At 42.1% G+C, this 18,988-nt stretch overlaps 2 protein-coding genes across 4 annotated transcripts in view; one reads left to right on the forward strand and one right to left on the reverse strand.

Annotated features, from left to right (window-relative positions):
- The window catches only part of susd6 (sushi domain containing 6), a 29,863-nt gene extending 19,032 nt beyond the window's left edge, over positions 1 to 10,831 (reverse strand). Inside the window, exons 1-2 of the mRNA XM_035143835.2 lie at positions 10,614 to 10,831; positions 4,231 to 4,407 (exon numbers count right to left, since the gene is read on the reverse strand). Coding sequence (XP_034999726.1) covers positions 4,231 to 4,366 — 136 coding nt within the window. The 5' untranslated portion in view covers positions 4,367 to 4,407; positions 10,614 to 10,831. The remainder of the gene's footprint in view (positions 1 to 4,230; positions 4,408 to 10,613) is intronic.
- A 4,287-nt stretch (positions 10,832 to 15,118) lies between these two features.
- acot20 (acyl-CoA thioesterase 20) lies at positions 15,119 to 18,350 on the forward strand. 3 transcript variants are annotated; one of them, XM_035144496.2, is made up of 4 exons: positions 15,119 to 15,179; positions 15,945 to 16,447; positions 16,528 to 16,730; positions 17,049 to 17,642. In XM_035144496.2, the coding sequence occupies exons 2-4, from the start codon at positions 15,991 to 15,993 to the stop codon at positions 17,640 to 17,642; spliced, it is 1,254 nt and encodes a 417-aa protein (XP_035000387.1). In that variant the 5' UTR covers positions 15,119 to 15,179; positions 15,945 to 15,990. The 3 variants fall into 3 exon arrangements, with proteins under 3 accessions (XP_035000387.1, XP_035000388.1, XP_035000389.1); XM_035144497.2 differs by having other exon boundaries at positions 15,161 to 15,225; XM_035144498.2 differs by lacking the exon at positions 15,119 to 15,179 and adding an exon at positions 15,248 to 15,425 and having other exon boundaries at positions 17,049 to 18,350.
- The last annotated feature ends 638 nt before the right edge of the window (positions 18,351 to 18,988 follow it).

Here is an 18,988-nt window from a genome sequence, read left to right on the forward strand (position 1 = left end):
AGGTTAGAGGGGAACTTTACTGTTTCACACTTTCCCAGAGGGAGAAACTGATAAATGCCTTTAGACTGACCTGTTTTCGTATAATTGGTTTAGTCTGGAATTATGTCACAGCTACTGTACATAAGGCTCTTTGTTTCACACTGTAGTCCATTCATGTTCCTGACATTTTCTGCAGTGGCTGTGTGTATGAGAACGAAAATGTCCAACCCAGTTGTTGTGGACGAACTTTCCTAAGGTGGAATGTTGGGGAACCTTTTTCTTTTCCTTGTCTACGGAGAAGCCCTCAGTCTCAGACTTTGAAATCCCCTGAACTACAGTGCGCAACAAGTTTCGAGGACCACAGCAGTTTGAAGATTGCCAGAAGTAGGGAATGGCTCATTCAGATATTTTCCTCTGTGGTAAGAGCAGTGACGCTATGCTAGCCACTGGAGTCTCCTATATCATTAAAGAGAAAAAGGAGGGAGTCTTTTTCCCGAAGCAACTCAACATTAAAAGGAAACCTCCTTGAATTGGTTACGCACACTGATTCAAGAACAGCCAAAAACAATGGGCTCTGTCTGCAATAGACCTCTTTTCCGACAGAGAGGAATGTATTCAACTCGAGCCAAGAATAGACAATCGATTGTCAAAAACAAACAAAAATCTCAGAGGAAATTAGAAAGGCAGCTCTCTGCTCCCGTACTTGATCTCCTCCCCTTTCCCTCCGCTCTTACTCTTTACCCTATGACTCCACTTTTTCTTCGAGGCCCAGGGAAAGCTATTTCCCGTTCTCACACATGTTCATACATAAACGTCACTCCCTCACAGAGCACACAGCGGGCTTGTTTGTGGGAGACTTCTGGTCCTCGCCGACGCCTTTCATGTAAAGCTTTAACTCAACTACAGAGGACAATGGGTTTCCAGTGGACATCACATATCTATTAAACTGGACCTACAAGGAGGGTTAGTGTTTTTTCTCTCCTGACATATGACACTATTAGAGCCGAGAACATGTTGCATGATCACTTGAACAGTTCCCATCTTTACTCTTTCAGTTCTGACTCACTGTCTGGGCCAACTTCCTCTGAAACAAACCACAAAGACTCACTGTGAAGAACTGACATCACATAAGGAACTGTGCTCTATGCAGCCAACATCAATGGAATGTCAGATAGACTCAGAAGAGACACGAAACAAGTGATATTTGCACCGTGCCTTGAAAATCCTCCACACTGATGCCATTTATCCTCGTACACAGACGCAGAGGTGCTGCTTTGTAGCTGTGTGTGTTTACAGACACTCGGCTTGAATGCAGAGGATGCTTTGTTTAGCTTGTTGCAACATTCGGGGGAAAAAGAAAAAGTGTCCTGAATCATGGACGAGTTTGTAATCACACACAGTAATCGCAAACACAAAGTTGAGGGAGCCATTGGCATTAGCTCAGCAGAAACCCTGCTGCTAATCTTGTTTACAATGAACAGCTGAACGTCAGATAAAAAAGACACGACTTGGACAGTGATTGGTTCTAAAAATACCTCGGCTCTGGAAGGTTTTATAACTACGTCCTATCAGAGCGTATTACAGGTGAAATAAATTGTTGTCCTGACCTTTCTACAAAGAGCACAACACCCCTGAAACAGAGGTTTAAAGCTTTTCCTTTTTATGTTGAAATGAAGGAGCAAAGAGTCTCAACCTTTACAGTTCATCATTAGTCTTTACAGCTAATTTACCACAACTGACAAGACATGTAATGACATTTTTTATGGACTAATATCCTCAAAAGACAGATAGCAACACAAACAGCACAGAGCGTGTGCTGTTCTCTGGTCTCTGGGGCTGAAGCGCTAGTATGCAAATGCTGCACACTGTATTTTTTTAGTATCCATTTCTATTCGTGCCACTCACTGCCATTTGTACGAGTCTGGAATAAGCCTGTCAGCAGTGATGAAATTTCATATTCATGAAAAGTTCCTTAGCAATCTCCATCCTGGAACATGTCGAGGGATTACCTATGTGAATTATGTATGTTGAGCTGGAGAGAGGCCGGTGAAGAGGAGAAGTAATAACATGCACATTTTACAGCCTTTAAAACGAGTGCATCTCCTTAGTGGTAATTTGTCTAAAATCAAGAGTTAATTTCATACTTTCATACAGTAAACGCTGCAACTCACGTCTTGGTTGATATATGAAATATTACACTCACACATCATCAACAGGTTATGGGAAAATATTTATTTCATTAAAGTTTACCCTGAAACCTTTAAATTAACCACTGGAGTTTATCTCTTATTATCTATTAATACAAGAGAGAAAAATATTAAGTAAATATATAATTTTTAAAGAGCTACAACTCATGACCTGGAACTAAGCACAAGTTATTACCAGGTGCACTATAAGGAAGTAATGTCAAAAACACAGTACAAAGATAACCTTTGTACTGTGTGTTCCCTCAGGTGTAGAATGTTCCATTGCCTTCCTGTAAACTAGGTAAATCATGATGTATAATAATGACAGTACCAAAATGAAAACAAACGTTTTTTAAAAATAGCTTGATTGAAGCTGATAAGATGGCAGGTCAAAAAAGTTCTCGAGCTCATAACTCATAAAGTCTATTTTAAAAAGACAGCTGGAATTTATCTTAGCGGTGGAGTCTTGATAACTATCTGCCCATTTACATCAACCGGCTAGTGTTACAGGTGCAGTTGCATTATGGGTACTGGGAAAAAATTCTTGGGTGTACATTTGTCCCGGTGTAATGCACCAACTGTCAGAAACGTGGTCGGTGCAGGGTTTGCCTTTTGGTATAGTCACACAAAGGATATCTGGGGACAGCCTCTTTATTATTCTATGTACAACATCCACACAGAGCGTGGGGCACACACACACACACACACACACACACACACACATGTAAAAAGATGCGGTTTCACACATACACACACATTCACAGCACTGAGAGCACGTGGGCATTGGAGGACATTTCCTTGGTATTGGTAGGCAGTGAATGTGAGTGTGTTGGATTTAAAACGTGAGCATGATACCAGTCCCTCTGGGCTCAACATGAATCATGTGTGTTACATAAGAGCAAAAGAAAGAGAGAGAGGATACACTTGGGATCAGCGGTGCCCTCCTCTCGCCCATCCGCCCATCTCCCTCTCTCTCTCTCACACACACATTCATTATTCATTTAGGCTTTAAAAGAAAGAAAATCAATTAAATGATTACAGGAACCCAAACTATCATGAAGCGCTGCCTTCCACCATGTTTTCATTGATGCAAAACAAACCCACGTTGTATTCTGCACCTGCTCGGGTTGACGCTGGACAGTATTTTTTCAAAGCGCTGCAATCGAATTAAAATTTGAAACGGTAATCACAAAAATGTTACAGTGAATTTGAATTTGCCCTCAAACCAATGTCCGTTTCATCCCCACACACACACACACACATTTACTCATTCATACATACACAATCTGCCTTCTCTCTGTGGCAAGGACATCTGGCACATTTCACAAGCTGCCGATGTGTGGGGAGAGTGTGTGTGTGTGTCGGTGTATCTGGGTAGCGCATGTGTGGAGGTAGAGTGTGTTTGCGAGGGGGGAGGGGACTGGAATATTGGAGGGCTAAAGTGAAAGGAAAGCTGGCACAAGTGAAGGGGTTCAGCGAGTACAAGCCACTGGCATTGTGTTCCTTAACAGGAAACAAGACACAGGCTTTATCTGTGTTGCAGGTATCGATAAATACGTGTTATCAGCTGGTTAATGAAACTTCTATCCTTGAACCACAGTTCAATATTAAACGTCACATTCAAAGATAATAATCTAACATTTCAGGCTGGAACAAAAACCTGATCTGTTGTGGCGGCCGTTGTGGGGTAATAACCAAAGCTGGCTAGCGGCGCTAAAAGCTCTCAGAGGACGCTAAATGTCACGGCTGATTAAAACCTTATGACAGCAATGTGACCACAGACAACATCGTCTCTCTTCCACTCAATAGCGGAGGAAAACTGTTGTGACTCATTAGGACAGTGAATGGATTCAGAGTGGGTGGGAGCCCCCGAACACTCGGCTGCCTAACGGAGGCAGAGCAACCTGATCGACCCGAGGGTAAAGGAGACCAATTCAATCTAGCTGACCTGCGAGGCGAGTTAAAAAAAAAACTCAATCAATTTACAAGAGATGGGCAAAGATGGCCGTTTAGTCGATTTGTATCACGTGGGAGCAGAGACAGAGAAAGAGCGTCTGTGTCCTACCTGATGCGTGACCATGAGGGAGCAGGGTGAAGAGGAGGAGAAGCGCGGAGGCAGCCAGCCTGTGGGCTCGTGAGGAGGTGGAGGAAGAAGAGGAGGATGGGGCTCTCGTCTGAAACGCTACCATTCCATCGCACATCTTTTCCTCCGGCGACCAGCGAGAGTCCTCTACGGCTTAACCTGTCAGGGCCACATAGAGAGTAGGGGATAGAGAGGGAGGGGGGGAGGAAGGACACAGATTACTATCAACATTCAGTGAGGATTACGTAACTAAACGCAACACAGAGAAACAGGAGCGGATAGAGAGCGAGCCACGGTGTAAAGACAGGAAGAGAAACTGCGTGTCTCTGCGTGTCATGCACTTGTTTTGCAGTTGATAACAATAACTGAATGGACGACTGTGTGTACTTCCTCTTCCCGTGCGTTGATTCCTCGAAAACTGCATCCTACTATTTATACCATCTTTAAACAAGACGTAAACCAATTTCCAGCTCTCCTTTCTAAAGAACACTGGTGGCGGGAACTGCAGCACGAGCGTTTCTCTTGATTTCCCCTTTAATCTTCAATCATCGCTCTGCCTCAGAATCTAACTAAATAAACCAGCCGTTAGACTTATAGATGATGTAACGGGGAAACCTTATCCCTGCAGCAGATGAGTAGCAACGTTAGAGGGAGGAGGGCTTAAGAACGTGCGAGGGAGAGTCAGCACAAAAACAAAACAGTGATTACAGCTGCAACTTTAATGAAAACCCTGTTGGTGAGGAAAGGAACTAATCCCTTCTGTTTGGCCAGTGTCGCTCATCAGCAAAACATTATTCGAAGAGAATCAATTATTTGTGCAAAATGTATAAAAGCATACAAACAAACCCTTCCTAAGCAGGGATTCCCCAAATGTAGTTATTGAAGAGTGATGCTGTGGAGGACACGGTATTTTTTACAGCTGAATGAAAAACAGATGCTTTTCCATGGTCGGCTCAGCTGTGGTCCTACTCTGCCATATGCTGCACGTCGGTAACAAAGTTTGATGGACAAATTATGTAATGATAACTTGATCAGGTGCCCCTTTCTGAAAAATCCCTGTATTTTGTTTTCAGCACCCACATGGCCGAGAATACTGTGTGAGATGTTGATAAATGTAAAGTATCATTTATAGCCAATATCATCCAGTAATAGCCGTCTAATAAACTGCAGTTATGGCAAAACACTTTAAACACCAACAGTGGAAGGAATGAACACAACCACATGCACACAAACAAAAACAAAAACAACCCCACATCCTTTCTGCACGACCATGACTCACTAACTTCCTCAGCACATTTGTCGGTTGATTGGGGGATACAACCAGACGTGCACTATCATTACCTAAATGAGATGCAGGTGCAGGCAGCGATGGTTATGTTGCTGCAGAGACTTCGGGGTGAAGCAGCAGTAGCAGCATTCTGCAGGGAACTCGCCGACTGGCAGGCAGCAGCCGAGGGCCCATTACAGCCGCACAAGGCCACTGAGCTAATGGCTACAGTAATGGCATGGCTGCACTTAAGACAGCCACAAATTTGATTGCAAATCTACCGTGTGGCCACTGGCACTGATGTGTCGAGGGAAGTTACGGTAAACAAACACACACGGATGGCAAATAGCACTACGTGCTTCTAGGGGGAGTCCACTGGATTGCAGACCTTAGTAAGTGGTTCAGGTATTGGACAAAACAGCAGGACAGAACGGACACTGTCTTCACTAAACAGAAATCCATGGCCTTCTATTTCATTGTCAAAGACTCAGACTGTGTTTTTAAATGGATGACACATCTCCACTTCCTTCGACTATCCAGATTTTATGCCAAAATATCCTGGATACGAATGCTGCCATCATGAGCTGATCACTTCATTTGGAACCAGAATAATTGTGGCCTAGAGCCGGGGTATCGAGTTCCCTCTGATACAAGTACTGGACCAATCGCTAGCCACTCTCAGCTGTCAATCATTAAGTTTCACCCCATTTTTATAGCAAGTTCCTACTTTAAACCAATCTGATGAGAACTACCACAAGTGACAGAAACCATGTTTGAGAAAAATGTGTTGATAATCAGTGTGTATGTCTCCTCTCTGTACAGGGAACCATTGTACATTGTGTGCTACCGCTGGTGCTTCCACATTTGAGTGTCCTTCACCAGGCTAGATTTCAAATAACCGAAGATCACGACAATCTAATTTGGCAGAAAATTTCCAGGACACAAACAGCAGGGGCCCCACACCGCCTGCCACCTTTCTGATGTCACAAAGAGCCGATGGGATGGAGAACGGTACTTGCATGTGGTGCAGACCAGTGGGAGAGAGTGACGCAAGTCTGTTTTGGCTGGACAGTTAGGTTACTGCATTGAGCCAAAGGGCAGCCAGACGGAAACACATGCAGGGGGACCTGTGCCAGCCATTTTATCCATAGGCGCTTTCTCATTTGTTCATGTTGGGATCAGAGCGATGCTGCTAAGGCCTGGGTTACCGAGAGGCTTTACATTAACTCGTCTTAGGGACAAAACAAGGACGAACAAAAGTCAAAGGCAGGACAAGAAGGAACACGTGTGTTGTTCAAAGGCACTTGTTGGGATGTAAATAACCACTTGGGATGGCATTTATAATGCAGCGCTGACCTCCTCAGAGAGCTGAGGGCCGAGTATTAAATGGCCGGTATGTTTGCGAACTGAAAAGTTAAGCAGAATTAGCTTAATTGCTTTCACGCAATATCGTCTGAGAAAAGAAAAAGTCATTAACTCCGTGCTTAGGTGCCACAAAAACACAGTGTTCCAATTAGTTAGAACAAGACAGTCCAGACTCCGAGGCTTGAAGGACTTTTTTTTTTTGCAGATCTTACGATGTGCTGACTTAATTTTTATGCATTTTATTGATTAATAACACAGCCGGCAGTTTGACAGCCACAGCACAGACATGCTTCCCAGTCTTAAAGTCAGATGTGTGAGTTTTCTGTCAGAAGATGTTGTAAGATGTTGAGCTTGACATGCTACATTAGAGACAGTGCTGCTATTTTAAACTTCAAGAGACTTAGCCTCTGTTTCCTGGAACTAGATTTTGCATCCAACCACACATACAAACACTTCCTGCCTGCAGCTGCACGAAGCCAACATTAGCGTCCCCAAATCACAGTTATGTGCAGGTAACAGTGTGTTCAATCAAAGTGTGCAGGTTTAAAAAGCCATCAGTGTCATTACAAAGTAATTTGAGATTGATGTATACTTTAATTATATTTAGTAGCATTACAATGGGGAATCTAACAGAATAAGAGCTTGTCAAACTGAAGGCACTGAGAACTATTAGGAATAAATGAATCTAAAGCATACGCTATCTGGCTTGCTTGACTAAAGCGATTTAATAAAAACATGTAGAGAAATAAAATATATAAACGCACACAGATCCAAGAGAGACATGGACTAAAAGACTCAATACAAAACATGTGACATTCCTTCTTCATATTAAATACAGCCCTGTGTGTGTCAGACTTTCCTAGATGTAAAAAAGTACATCAATGTTTCAACACAACTTCCCTATACAAATTACAAAAGACTTCCCGTCAGCGCTGAGGAGCATCATAAAGATTAATCGGTCACCATAAGCACTGTGATTGTCATTAGTTGCAGCACAAAAAGCAATGTTATTTAATCAGTTGTGTTTTTACAGCACAAATACTTAGTATGTTTCGTCTACTTAGGGGGAAAAAACTCTGCAACTCTGCACTTCAGACAGCACATAGACAACCAGCCAGCCAGCAGGCTGTTACTGCAGTTTGTCAGCTGCCCGGGGCTCCTGGAATGCAAAGGGAGCCAAGGAGAGCAGCAGCGGAGGCATCTGTCCGGGAACAGAGAGCGCTCAGTGTGCCAAAGAAACAGCCGAGAGGAGATTTCCACCCGATAGGCCCCAATGCTACTCCTGCTGGTAGAGCCCGTCTGGGCCTGCGGAGGGAGCCCAGAGATGGGGCTCTGCATGGCAGCACAGAGAAGACCCTTTGTTGTCAAGCATTTTGTAGTGTTAAGCCCCACAGGGCCCGAGCATCCCTCTGCACCGCCTCAAGCAAGGGGACAGAAACAGACAAGAAAATGGAAAAGAGAAAAAAGGATACGAGGAGAGAGACGATACCAAAAGGGGAAACACTAAAAATAAGAGAGAACACTGGCATAGCTTATGTTGAAATGTCGGGAAATTTGAAAATAGGACTGAGGCCAAACAAGGTTCTTATCTTTGCCCACAAGATGTTTTCGCTGAGCTGTGTTGTCAAACAGAAAAAGGCTGTGAATGCTGAACTGGGAATCATAAAACTTTCAACGAAACTACACAATGTACTTTAAACTGAGAACCACGAAAGCTGCTGGTGACTGTGTGAAAAGCAGGGCATGTACAACATGTAAAAACTGAAGAAGGCAATTTGAACAATGGGAGTCAAATGTGTGACAACGGTTACAAAATAAAGGCATCTACGTAATGGGTATGTTTGACCACCTAATATAGAGTATCATCAGCTCAAAGGTGTGAGATGATAGGGTTACAACACCAGGAAATAATAGAAGCAGCCAGGTACGTCATCACACCACATAAAACAACAGTTGCTAAAGTGGAGCCATGACTCAGTGTAAACACAACATTGTTTGGTCAGTGTGTTATAACTAGAATCTACCGTAACTATGGAATAAGAAACTACATAAAGGGACGTACAACTAGAGGTCAAAAGAAAATGATCTAATAACTATTTGGATGGTGTTTTAAGCCATTTTTCAATAGAGGAAAATAGAACAGACAAAATAAGATACACGAGCCAGAGTTAGCTGTTTGGGCTCATTTTCATCTGCTGTCCCGATCCAGTTCTTAAATGTAAAACTAAATGACTTTCATATATTAATAAATGTCTATGTATTTTACATGTCTGGTACCCAAACCAGTACAATACACACAGACCAAAGTAAATGTAAAGCAAACCTTTTATGGGAACACTACACCCACTAAACGACAAAGGAAAACCATTTTAAAATCAAGATACTACAATGCTACACAGAGATAATATACAAATACGCCACAAATACGCACGTAAACTAAAATACACAGGAACAACTTGATCACAACATCACGCTCAACGCTGTAAATCTTCTGATGTTGGCCAGACCCACTGATCAATAAGTCAAGACAATAACTTGCAGCTTAATCGATAATGACCACATCAAATCGATAGTTACCAACGACGTGAATGATGCAAAATGCGAAAAAGATGGCAGATTTATTATGTTCTCCACTCGACACTTGATGAAAACATTGGTCACATCCCAATAGGAGACATAGCTCAGCAAGACTGGTTTCACAGTTATTCTCAGACCTGGATACTTCCCTTGATATCTTGTGTTTCGCAAAAACTGTAATTTTTTTCTCATGAGCAAACATCAGCTCACATTTACACTTCCCCCCCCTTTCCCTTATTGCAACTGTCACGTGTTTCTATCCAACTAACGACTCAAACTTTCCCTTGGAACCAAAAAGCCAAGAAGTGGAGGGCGGGTTGGGGGGGATGCGATCGCTGCCAACAAGCGACCCTTTAAATAAAAAAACTCACCAGTACACATACATCCCTGCAACTGAAGCACAAACGTGGACTATACTGGTGTCTTCACAGCGGCAGTGAGGCAGAGTCACACGCTTCGACACGTGCAACTGTACTGCGAGCTATTTAAACAAAGAGTGTGGGGGCTGCCAACACACACACACACACACACACACACACACACACACACAGAGAGAGAGAGACAAAAACAAAGCGACCCCATTATAACAAAGTGGCACAGCAACACACACACACTTACTGGAGGTTGATCTGAGCTGATGTTTATACACCATTAATAATAATTTTATGCGTCTTTTTTTTTTTTTTTTTTAATAGCTAACCTCTTAGCTCCGATTATTGTCCACATGACCCGAATGTACCATTACAGCTGTTCGCGAATAGACGGCCAGCTGCCGGAGCCGGTTTCCCTCTTATTCTGCGTGAATCCCCCCCATAGTGTAATTGTTGGCACTTTTGTCAAGCTAGGCCATCTTCTTTTGTGTAGCCGAACGTAACAGGGTAGTTAACGTATTCGAGCCCTGTGTCACGGTTAGCTTCAACGGCACACTTCGCTAACAGAACATTTTTGACAACTCGCGAATTCTCCCTCGCGAGTTGTCAACCGTTGCCAGCTAGCGCGGGCGACATTTTTTGTGATTGTTCGTAATCGCGTTATGAAGAAAAACACGGAAGAGGAGGTGAAGAGAGAGAGAGAGAGAGAGAGAGAGAGATCGAGGTGGCCTGCGTGTGATTAGCCTTTTAAAAAAAAAAAACACAAACAACAACACAACACTCACCAACGCGAAGGGTGAGCAGCTCCGTCTCCGTCGTTCACATTCGAGACATTCACGCGTGTGTCGGGACCGGAGACTACCCCAGGGGAGGAGACGGTCGGTGCGTCAAACACCGGGAGGACGTGAGTGTGTTTCCTGCTTCGCTCGCGCTCCGGTCGCCCCTCGTCCTCGCTCGGCTCTTCGGGATCTTTGATTCGCGCTGAGCGGAAACACTCGGCTCCAGCAGCTGCCTCGCGCTCGCGCGCGCTCGCTCTCGCTCTCGCTCTCGCGCGGTCTCCATGGCGATACCCGTGGAGAGAAAAAAAGGGGGGGGCGGGTCCAACGCGGTCCGGTCAGGGGGCCCCCGCACGAGTACCGCTTCAAAATAAAAGCGCCGGGATTTGGTGTGGGGGGGGGGACACAAAAGAATCCACTAATAAAACAATAGAAGATGCTCAACGGCATTTTAGAGATTTTCAATGAAGTCGTGTTTGGTTACAGTTATGAAGGCACGTCTTGTTGTTTGTTTGTGAACATATAATAATACTAATAATACTAATAATATTAATAATAAAACACGATGTGTCACAGTGAATAAGCATCCAAAGAGGCAGTCTCCTTTTCGTAAAAAACCCTCCCTACATCCTACATCCTAAAGAAGTTCACACACTCCATCATAGTATCAAGTATCTCCATCATTACACTAGACACTAGATACAGGGGAGCAACTGCCCTATCGTCAAGTGTTAGGCCAAATAACCTTTCTCAGTACGTGTTATGATGTTATTGTATTTAGTAAACGGTGCAAAAGGTCCACTCAAGTGGAAAGGAAGTTCATATCTGAGCAGTAACTGAAGAGGTACTTCTCTGCACTAAACACAATAGAAACTGCTCAACGGCATTTTAGAGACATTCCCTGAAGTCGTGTTTGGTTACAGTTATGAAGGCAACCCCATCAGATGGCACGTCTTATTGATTTTGTGAACATATAATAATAATTATTATTATTATTATTATATTAATAATAAAACACGATGTGTCACAGTGAATAAGCATCCAAAGAGGCAGTCTCCTGTTTGTAAAGCCCTCCATACATCCTAAAGAAGTTCACACACTCCATCATAGTATCAAGTATCAAGTATCTCCATCATTACACTAGACACTAGATACAGGGGAGCAACTGCTCTATAGAGATCTATCGTCGAGTGTTAGGCCAAATAACCTTTCTCAGTATGTGTGGTGATGTTATTGTATTTAGTAAACGGTGCAAAAGGTCCACTCCAGTCACTTGAATCATGTCACGCAGGTTGTTAGGTAGAAAGGACGTTCTAACTGAAGAGGTACTTCTCTGCACTAAACACAACAGAAACTGCTCAACTGCATTTTAGAGAAAAAACTCCATCATTAACTGGAAGAAACCTCCAGCAGAACATGACTCGATGTAGGCGGCCATCTGCCTCGACCGGAGAGGAGAGAATCCCTTAAAAAATCCAAATCGGTCGGGCTTTGCATATCTGATTTAAGTTCCATACCATAGAAACTAAACAGTAACGACATGCAAAAGTTTGGGCACTGTGTTACGCATGAGGTGGGAATATTATGGTTGGCATCCATGGTTCCTTCAATGATACACTAACCAGTTATCTCTGCCTACGTCTGAGCTTTGGCATCTGATCTTATTCCGCATTGGAGTTGTGTGGCAGCCAGTGGTTTAAGAAACACAGCAAAAACATAGAGAAAGGACAGATTCCACAGAATATAAGCCAACTCTGAGAGCAAATATCCTACACGCCATCAAGTAACTGAAAATGAAATGAGGCTGGCTTCTACAACAGGACAACGATCCAAAGCAAACCTCTAAGTCCACCATGAAATACGCGTCAAGAAACGAAAGCCGAAGCTTTTGGAATGCCTGTGGGAGCCTCTGGCCTGAACATCATTGAAAATCTGTGAGAACTTGCTGTGTCTGCAAGACGACTAAAAATATCTGTGCACTTGGAGTGATCTGTTGGAAGAGTGGGAGAAAATTCCTAAATCTGGAATAGAAAGGCTTGTGGCTATTAAAAGCGGTTGCAAGCTGTTATATTTGGCAAAGGGGGGGTTGCTCAGTACTCACACAGTTGGGAACCCACACTTCTGCAAATACAATTAGTTTCCCCCTATTTTTAATCCATCAACCAAAAAGTAACTGTGCATTAACTTTTAAGGAAAGTCTCCTTTAAATATCTTTGCTCATGTAATTCAAAATTTCTACCTTTTATCTAAAACTATACATAATTCTTGTTATTAGACATTGAATGCACTGTTGGACATTGTGGGACTGTGTAAATAAACACCAGGGGCCAAGATGGAAAGAAATTCAGGCACTTTTTTCATTCAATCCTCTCGGTTCACACAGATGTTTGGCTGTTGCTTTTGCAAGGAATATTTTTATTTTGATCATTTGATGTGGTTATTCTTTGTAGCTGTTACAACTTAGGAATACTAAACATTACCACAGTGTGCATATGTATTAGATTTACACACAGGTCCTTATAAGACCCGAAGGGTGGTCATTTAATATCACATATTATCTATGTGCATAAACAGCATGAGAACATTCCACTGTATAATCCTCAGTATAAGGCTTTATTACCACAGTGCAATTGCAAGTTTAAGATAGACGGGAACGAGTGGGTGGAATATTTACTGGCATTGACTCCGAGGGGAAAACAAGTCAAAGCTCTCATCAGACCAACAACCCCAGTTCACTCTGCACATGCAAAACACGATCTGTCACAGTGAATCAACATCAGAAGAGGCAGTCACCTTTTTGTAAAGCCCCCCCCTGCCCCGCACATCCTAAAGAAGTTCACACAAATGCACGTATCTCTGTCATAAAACTAGACACTAGATACAGAGAGCAACTTCTCTATAGAGAAACAAATGGGTTATTGATTTTTTTACATCCATGAAATATAGAGGGCAGCTATGGCATTAAAATAAGATTCTATTATAGAATAATGTAGACTTGGAGGATAAACCGGATTTGACTTTAATGTTGGAATAATATAATCCATATCATATAGTAATCTGTCCTTTATCCTCTGTGTGGAGCTCAGAGAGCCGCTCAGAAACTACACACATATTAATATTTAGTATATTAACATTTGCTTTCATTTGTATTTACAGCTTTGTCAACATTTTCCTTCTACTTTTATATGTGTTCTGCATTGTCCTTCAAGTCTTAGGCCAAATAATCTTTCTCAGTACGTGTTGTGATGTTATTGTATTTAGTAAATGGTGCAAGGGTCCATTCCAGTCACTTGAATCATTCCGTGCAGGTTGTTAAGTAGGAAGGAAGTTCATATCTGAACAATAACTGAAGAGGTACTTCTCTGTGTGTGAAATGTAACACTAGAGCTGATGCCACAATAATCCAAAAAACAAATGACCATTAGTTAAAACCAAAACATTTATTTTTATTTGCACAAACACAATTGTTTTTTATAGGATTGTTGATTCCACATAGTTGTTAATCCACTTCCTCTTATTTTTTCCAGTTCAAGTTAAATGTAGCTCCCTCCCTGATCTCTTCTCACACCCCCGCCTTGATTTCCCCTCTTTGTATATGAAACTTTCCTCTCCCCTCTCCTCTCCTAGAAGAATCCCTGGTGAGAAAAGATGTTTTAAAGTCATGGCACTGGCCGAGCAGTGACTGGTGGGATTGCTGTGCAGGCAATACCACAAAAAGTTTGTTATTATATATTCTGCTCAGCCCAGGGCTAGAATGAGCAGAGTGAAAAACCTAAAAAAAAAGGTTACTCCATTGAGAGATGAAGCGGGAATTACTTTTCTCAGCAACACACATGTGTCATGATTTTATATTTTTGGGGGAGAAATGGGTAATATTTTCCTTTTGCTACAACGTTGGAACATTTCTTCTTCTTTCACACAATGTAACTATCCAAGCAAACACACTGATACTAGTACTCTTACTACTTCTCCTACTAATAATAAAAAAATAGTTGTAGTACAAGTTGATAAATATTACTACTACAAGTAACGTTTGTAATAGTTGTAATTCTAGTAACGCTGATAAATACTAGTACGCCTACTACTACTCGTACTAATTATAATAAAAATTAAATGAGTGGTAGTGCAAGTAATGTTGATAAATATTACTACTACGAGTAACGTTAACAAATTGTTGGAATGCTAGTAATGCCAATAAATACTTGTACTCCTACTACTACTAATAAATACTTATTAATTTTCTAATTAATCAATCTTAATTACAGGCATCAGTAACACCTGTGTTCACAAGCTGGTGTCAACATGGCCGCTGTGACAAAGCTCTCCGGTGACATCTAGTGGAGGCATCAACTTCCTACTTATACACATCATTTTAGTTTTTTATATACAGTCTATTGTTTGGGACATTGTTAAGAATTATAATTTTATTTAAATTATATGTGATTCACTATCATTTGAAAGCAGCGTACATATACATATGTGAAGTATATTTTGAATTGGAAGCGGAGGAAAAACGTAAACACACCTACTTCCTGGTTTCCGGCAAGATGGTTGCTCCCTGTCGCTTCCTCCTTGGTGAGTGTCGCATCAATGAATGCGTAGCTGATGGTCAGGAACACGTGTGAGTCACTGTTTAGCTGCCGGGAGACGATGTGATAACAGCTGTTGTCGTTCGTTCGTTAGTTTTGTCCCCAAAACAGACGCACTAAACTTTTAAAAACAATGGAACATGCTAACGTAGCCTTCTTTCTTGCTAACTAGAGTTCAAGTGCAAAGTAGGTTAAAGGTTGTTCTCGTGTTGGTCACTTTATCTGGAGAACAGTGAGTTGTGTGACACGACCTTCTACCCAGTTACACTAACATCTCCCAGTTAGCCACAGGAACCTGTAACAGGACCTTCATGTAAACAAAGATGTGTGTTTACCTGCTCTAGATGTGTGTTCAGGGGCCATGACAGTTGTGACTCGGAGCTGAAGGGCCCTTTATCCATAGACAGGTTTTACAACGTCCTTCCTGGGTCATACTAAGTTATTGAACACAGTAACTTCTCTAATGGCTGGTTTCTCTTTGGCTCATCGTCTGATGTCGCATGGTAGTGATGATGATGATGCTACAGATGGTTTTCGAGGACTGACTCAGTCTTTGGCAAATGGAGTCAGTTTTGTAAAGAGCTGCTCAGATGCTAACATTAGTGATTTCTCCTCAGATGAGGATTGATAGAAATTAAACATACACATAGACTTTTATGTCTATGTGTCTCATTGATAAGATGATATTTTTCATTATAGAATCTCTTTGGGAAAGCTATGGTATTTATTAAATCTTTTGTTGTCTTAACAGATTCAGACAAAGGCCCTTTGGTGGAATCGTCCCTCTAAGACCTGACATGGCTCACTCCCAGATCCGACTGAGAATCCTCCCCGGCGTTCGCTGTCTCTTCGACAAACTGGTGCAGGTCAAAGTAGACGGACTGGCTCCTTTCAAACCAGTAGAACTAAGGTCAAAGCTAGTGGATGACAGAGGGGTGATTTTCAAGGCTTCCGCCCTGTACAAGGCGGATGAAAGCGGCCGGTTGGATGTTTCCCGCGCACCTTCCCTGGAAGGAAGCTACACCGGAGTGGAGCCCATGGGTCTGTTTTGGGCCATGTCTCCGGACACCGCGCACAGTAAACTGCTGAAGAAGAATGTGCTCAGCCCGACACTGGTGGAGTTAGCCGCAGTAAGTCAGGAGACTGGTAAGCTGTTGATCTCTGAAACTGTGGAGCGAGGATTCATGACAGAAGGGATGAAGAGAGTTCCTGTGCAAGAGGGCAGAATACGAGGAGTCCTCTTCATTCCACCAGGTCAGTTGTGTTTGACTTGAGGGAGCCTTGAGAAATTTACATAACGTATACTAAACATTACAAATACATTCTGTTGACAGGAAAGGGTCCGTTCCCTGGAATTGTGGATTTGTACACGTTGGGTGGAGGTCTCAGTGAACCCAGAGCCAGCCTCCTGGCAAATAAAGGCTTTGTCGTTTTGGCACTGGCTTATTATGGCTACCAGGATTTACCGAAAAATCCCCCAAAACTGGATCTGGAATACTTTGAAGAAGCTGTAACATATCTGAGGAGCCATCCAGAGGTTAGTACTGAAGATTAAATTATCAACCTTACAATATCATACTCAACATATTATTCCCTTATTGGGATATTTACTTTACTGGTTTCTGTCCAATTCATTCACAGCAAATAAAATGAGAATGTAGAATATATATATATATGAGACAGTGTCAATGTCGCCATCTGCTGGCTTCTGATGGCACAATTGTATGGTTGTGACAGAAACTAAACCTTTATTAGATTAAACAATAAATAGAGAAATTAATTAAACTAAAAGGGAATTATAGAAATGTGTTATCAGTGGTACACCTGCTCATTAATATAATACCTCGCACTACAGGTCAAAGGCCCCGGGGTTGGCATCATCTCCATCTCTCACAGTGGAGCTTTGGCTTTGTCAATGTCCTCTTTCTTACAGGGGATCACAGCCACCGTCTGTATTAACAGCTGCATTGGAAACACTGTTATCCCCCTCCATTATAAAGACACTGTAATTCCCCCGCTCCCTCCTGTCCTCAAGAATATTAAAGTAACAGACTCGGGGCTGTTTTGTATACGCGACGCCTTGACAGGCCCGACCTTGGAGAAGAACCAAGCATCCTTGATCCCAGTTGAACGTGCAAGCTGCCACTTCCTGTTCGCGGTCTCCGAAGATGACCAAAACTGGAACAGTGCTCTATTTGCGCAACACGCCGCTGCAACGCTGAGAAATCATGGCAGAGAAGAGTCATTTGAGGTGGTGACTTATCCCAAAGCAGGACACTTTCTGGAGGTCCCTCACATGCCTCACTGTCCGTCTGGCTTTCACGCTGCAGTGGGGAACGCCGTGCTGTTTGGTGGCGAGCCAAAAGCCCACTCGGCGGCTCAGCTGGACCTGTGGGAACGAGTCCAGGAGTTCTTCAAGAGCCACTTGGACAAGGAGAGCACTTGTTAGCAAGGAGTGTTGAGTCAAGCTTGTCAAGCATCCCAGAATGGTCGTCCTTAGCTATGCTCGCCTCGTCTGGAATTTCTAATGAATTTAACAAACACTGCCAACTCTGTCAGCGTCAATGTGCCGTGGATCACATGGAACAGAAGTTTAAAAGTCTATTTTTTGATTTTCTGCTTAATTAGTCCACTATTGTGCTTTTACTAGAATGACATATCACAATTTTTGCTGCTGTTTGGAAAAATTAACTAGACAATAACTATTTGGACGGTGACACACTTTCCATTATTCTGCCTCGGTACATTAATCAAATGGGTTTTAAATGAAGCCATGACGATGTTATAGAAGTGTAGATTATTACTTTAATTCCTGTTGTTTATAACAGTGAAGCACAGATTTAAGATTAAATCTAAAATGATATTATTTAATTAATATTAAAATAGTCATTAATATATGACACAACTTCTGATTTGTTAAGTCAATTGTCCTCTTTGTTGTTATCTCATATCTAAATAAACTGACCAAGAATGTTTAAATGGAAACATGGGGTGTATTTCCTCTTTGTGCTGTATTATTATAAAATATAGTGTGTGTGTGTGTGTGTGTGTGTGTGTGTGAGTATCTTTTTTTGTAGAGTCTCTTTCATCGTGTTTATAGAGGTGAGATTTTTCTTGTGATGTTTCTGCATAAAAATAAAGTAAACAACCTGTGATCAAATTCATTCTTTTATTTCAATACTTATTGATTCTGGTCCCTGATTTACACAGAAGAGACAACAATAGATTCAGTGTTAGTAATTTAAAACAAAGTAAATAAAGAGATGTGCCCTTTCCTATTTTTGGTATTTTCAGCAGACGGATGAGGAATGTCTCAAGCTCCTGTGAGAGAACAGACTGAACAAGACAACAGCAGCAGTTGGAAAGTGAGAGAGAGACGATCAGGTCAAGTTATTGCAACACGCTGCTTCACATTTTAAAGTTTTAATCTAACTCAAGTTCTTGCATTCATCAAAAAATATTCTAATCTCTTGTCATGGTGGCCCTGAAGTGCAGAACAATGACAGATGGGAAAATGAAACAGCAAATCAAAAAAACACAAGGGCAACAAGAACCATAGAAACAAAACTGTGTTGTGTGATTGTGTTTTCATATTTTCTGTTGTGTTTTCTTATTTGTCGTGTTTTCCTATTTGTCACAGTGTCTTTGGATTTGTTGTGTCATGTGATTTCTTGTTTTCTTTCCCTAGTTGTCATTGTGATGTGCACTTTGGAGCCCTCACACTCTTTGTGTGAAACCCTACATATTAAATCAACCCACACATGATATCTACCATCACTGCTCAGTGTGTGATCT

This window comes from Hippoglossus stenolepis, chromosome 20 (genome assembly GCF_022539355.2).
Source record: "Hippoglossus stenolepis isolate QCI-W04-F060 chromosome 20, HSTE1.2, whole genome shotgun sequence".
In the NCBI taxonomy this organism is placed as follows: domain Eukaryota; kingdom Metazoa; phylum Chordata; class Actinopteri; order Pleuronectiformes; family Pleuronectidae; genus Hippoglossus; species Hippoglossus stenolepis.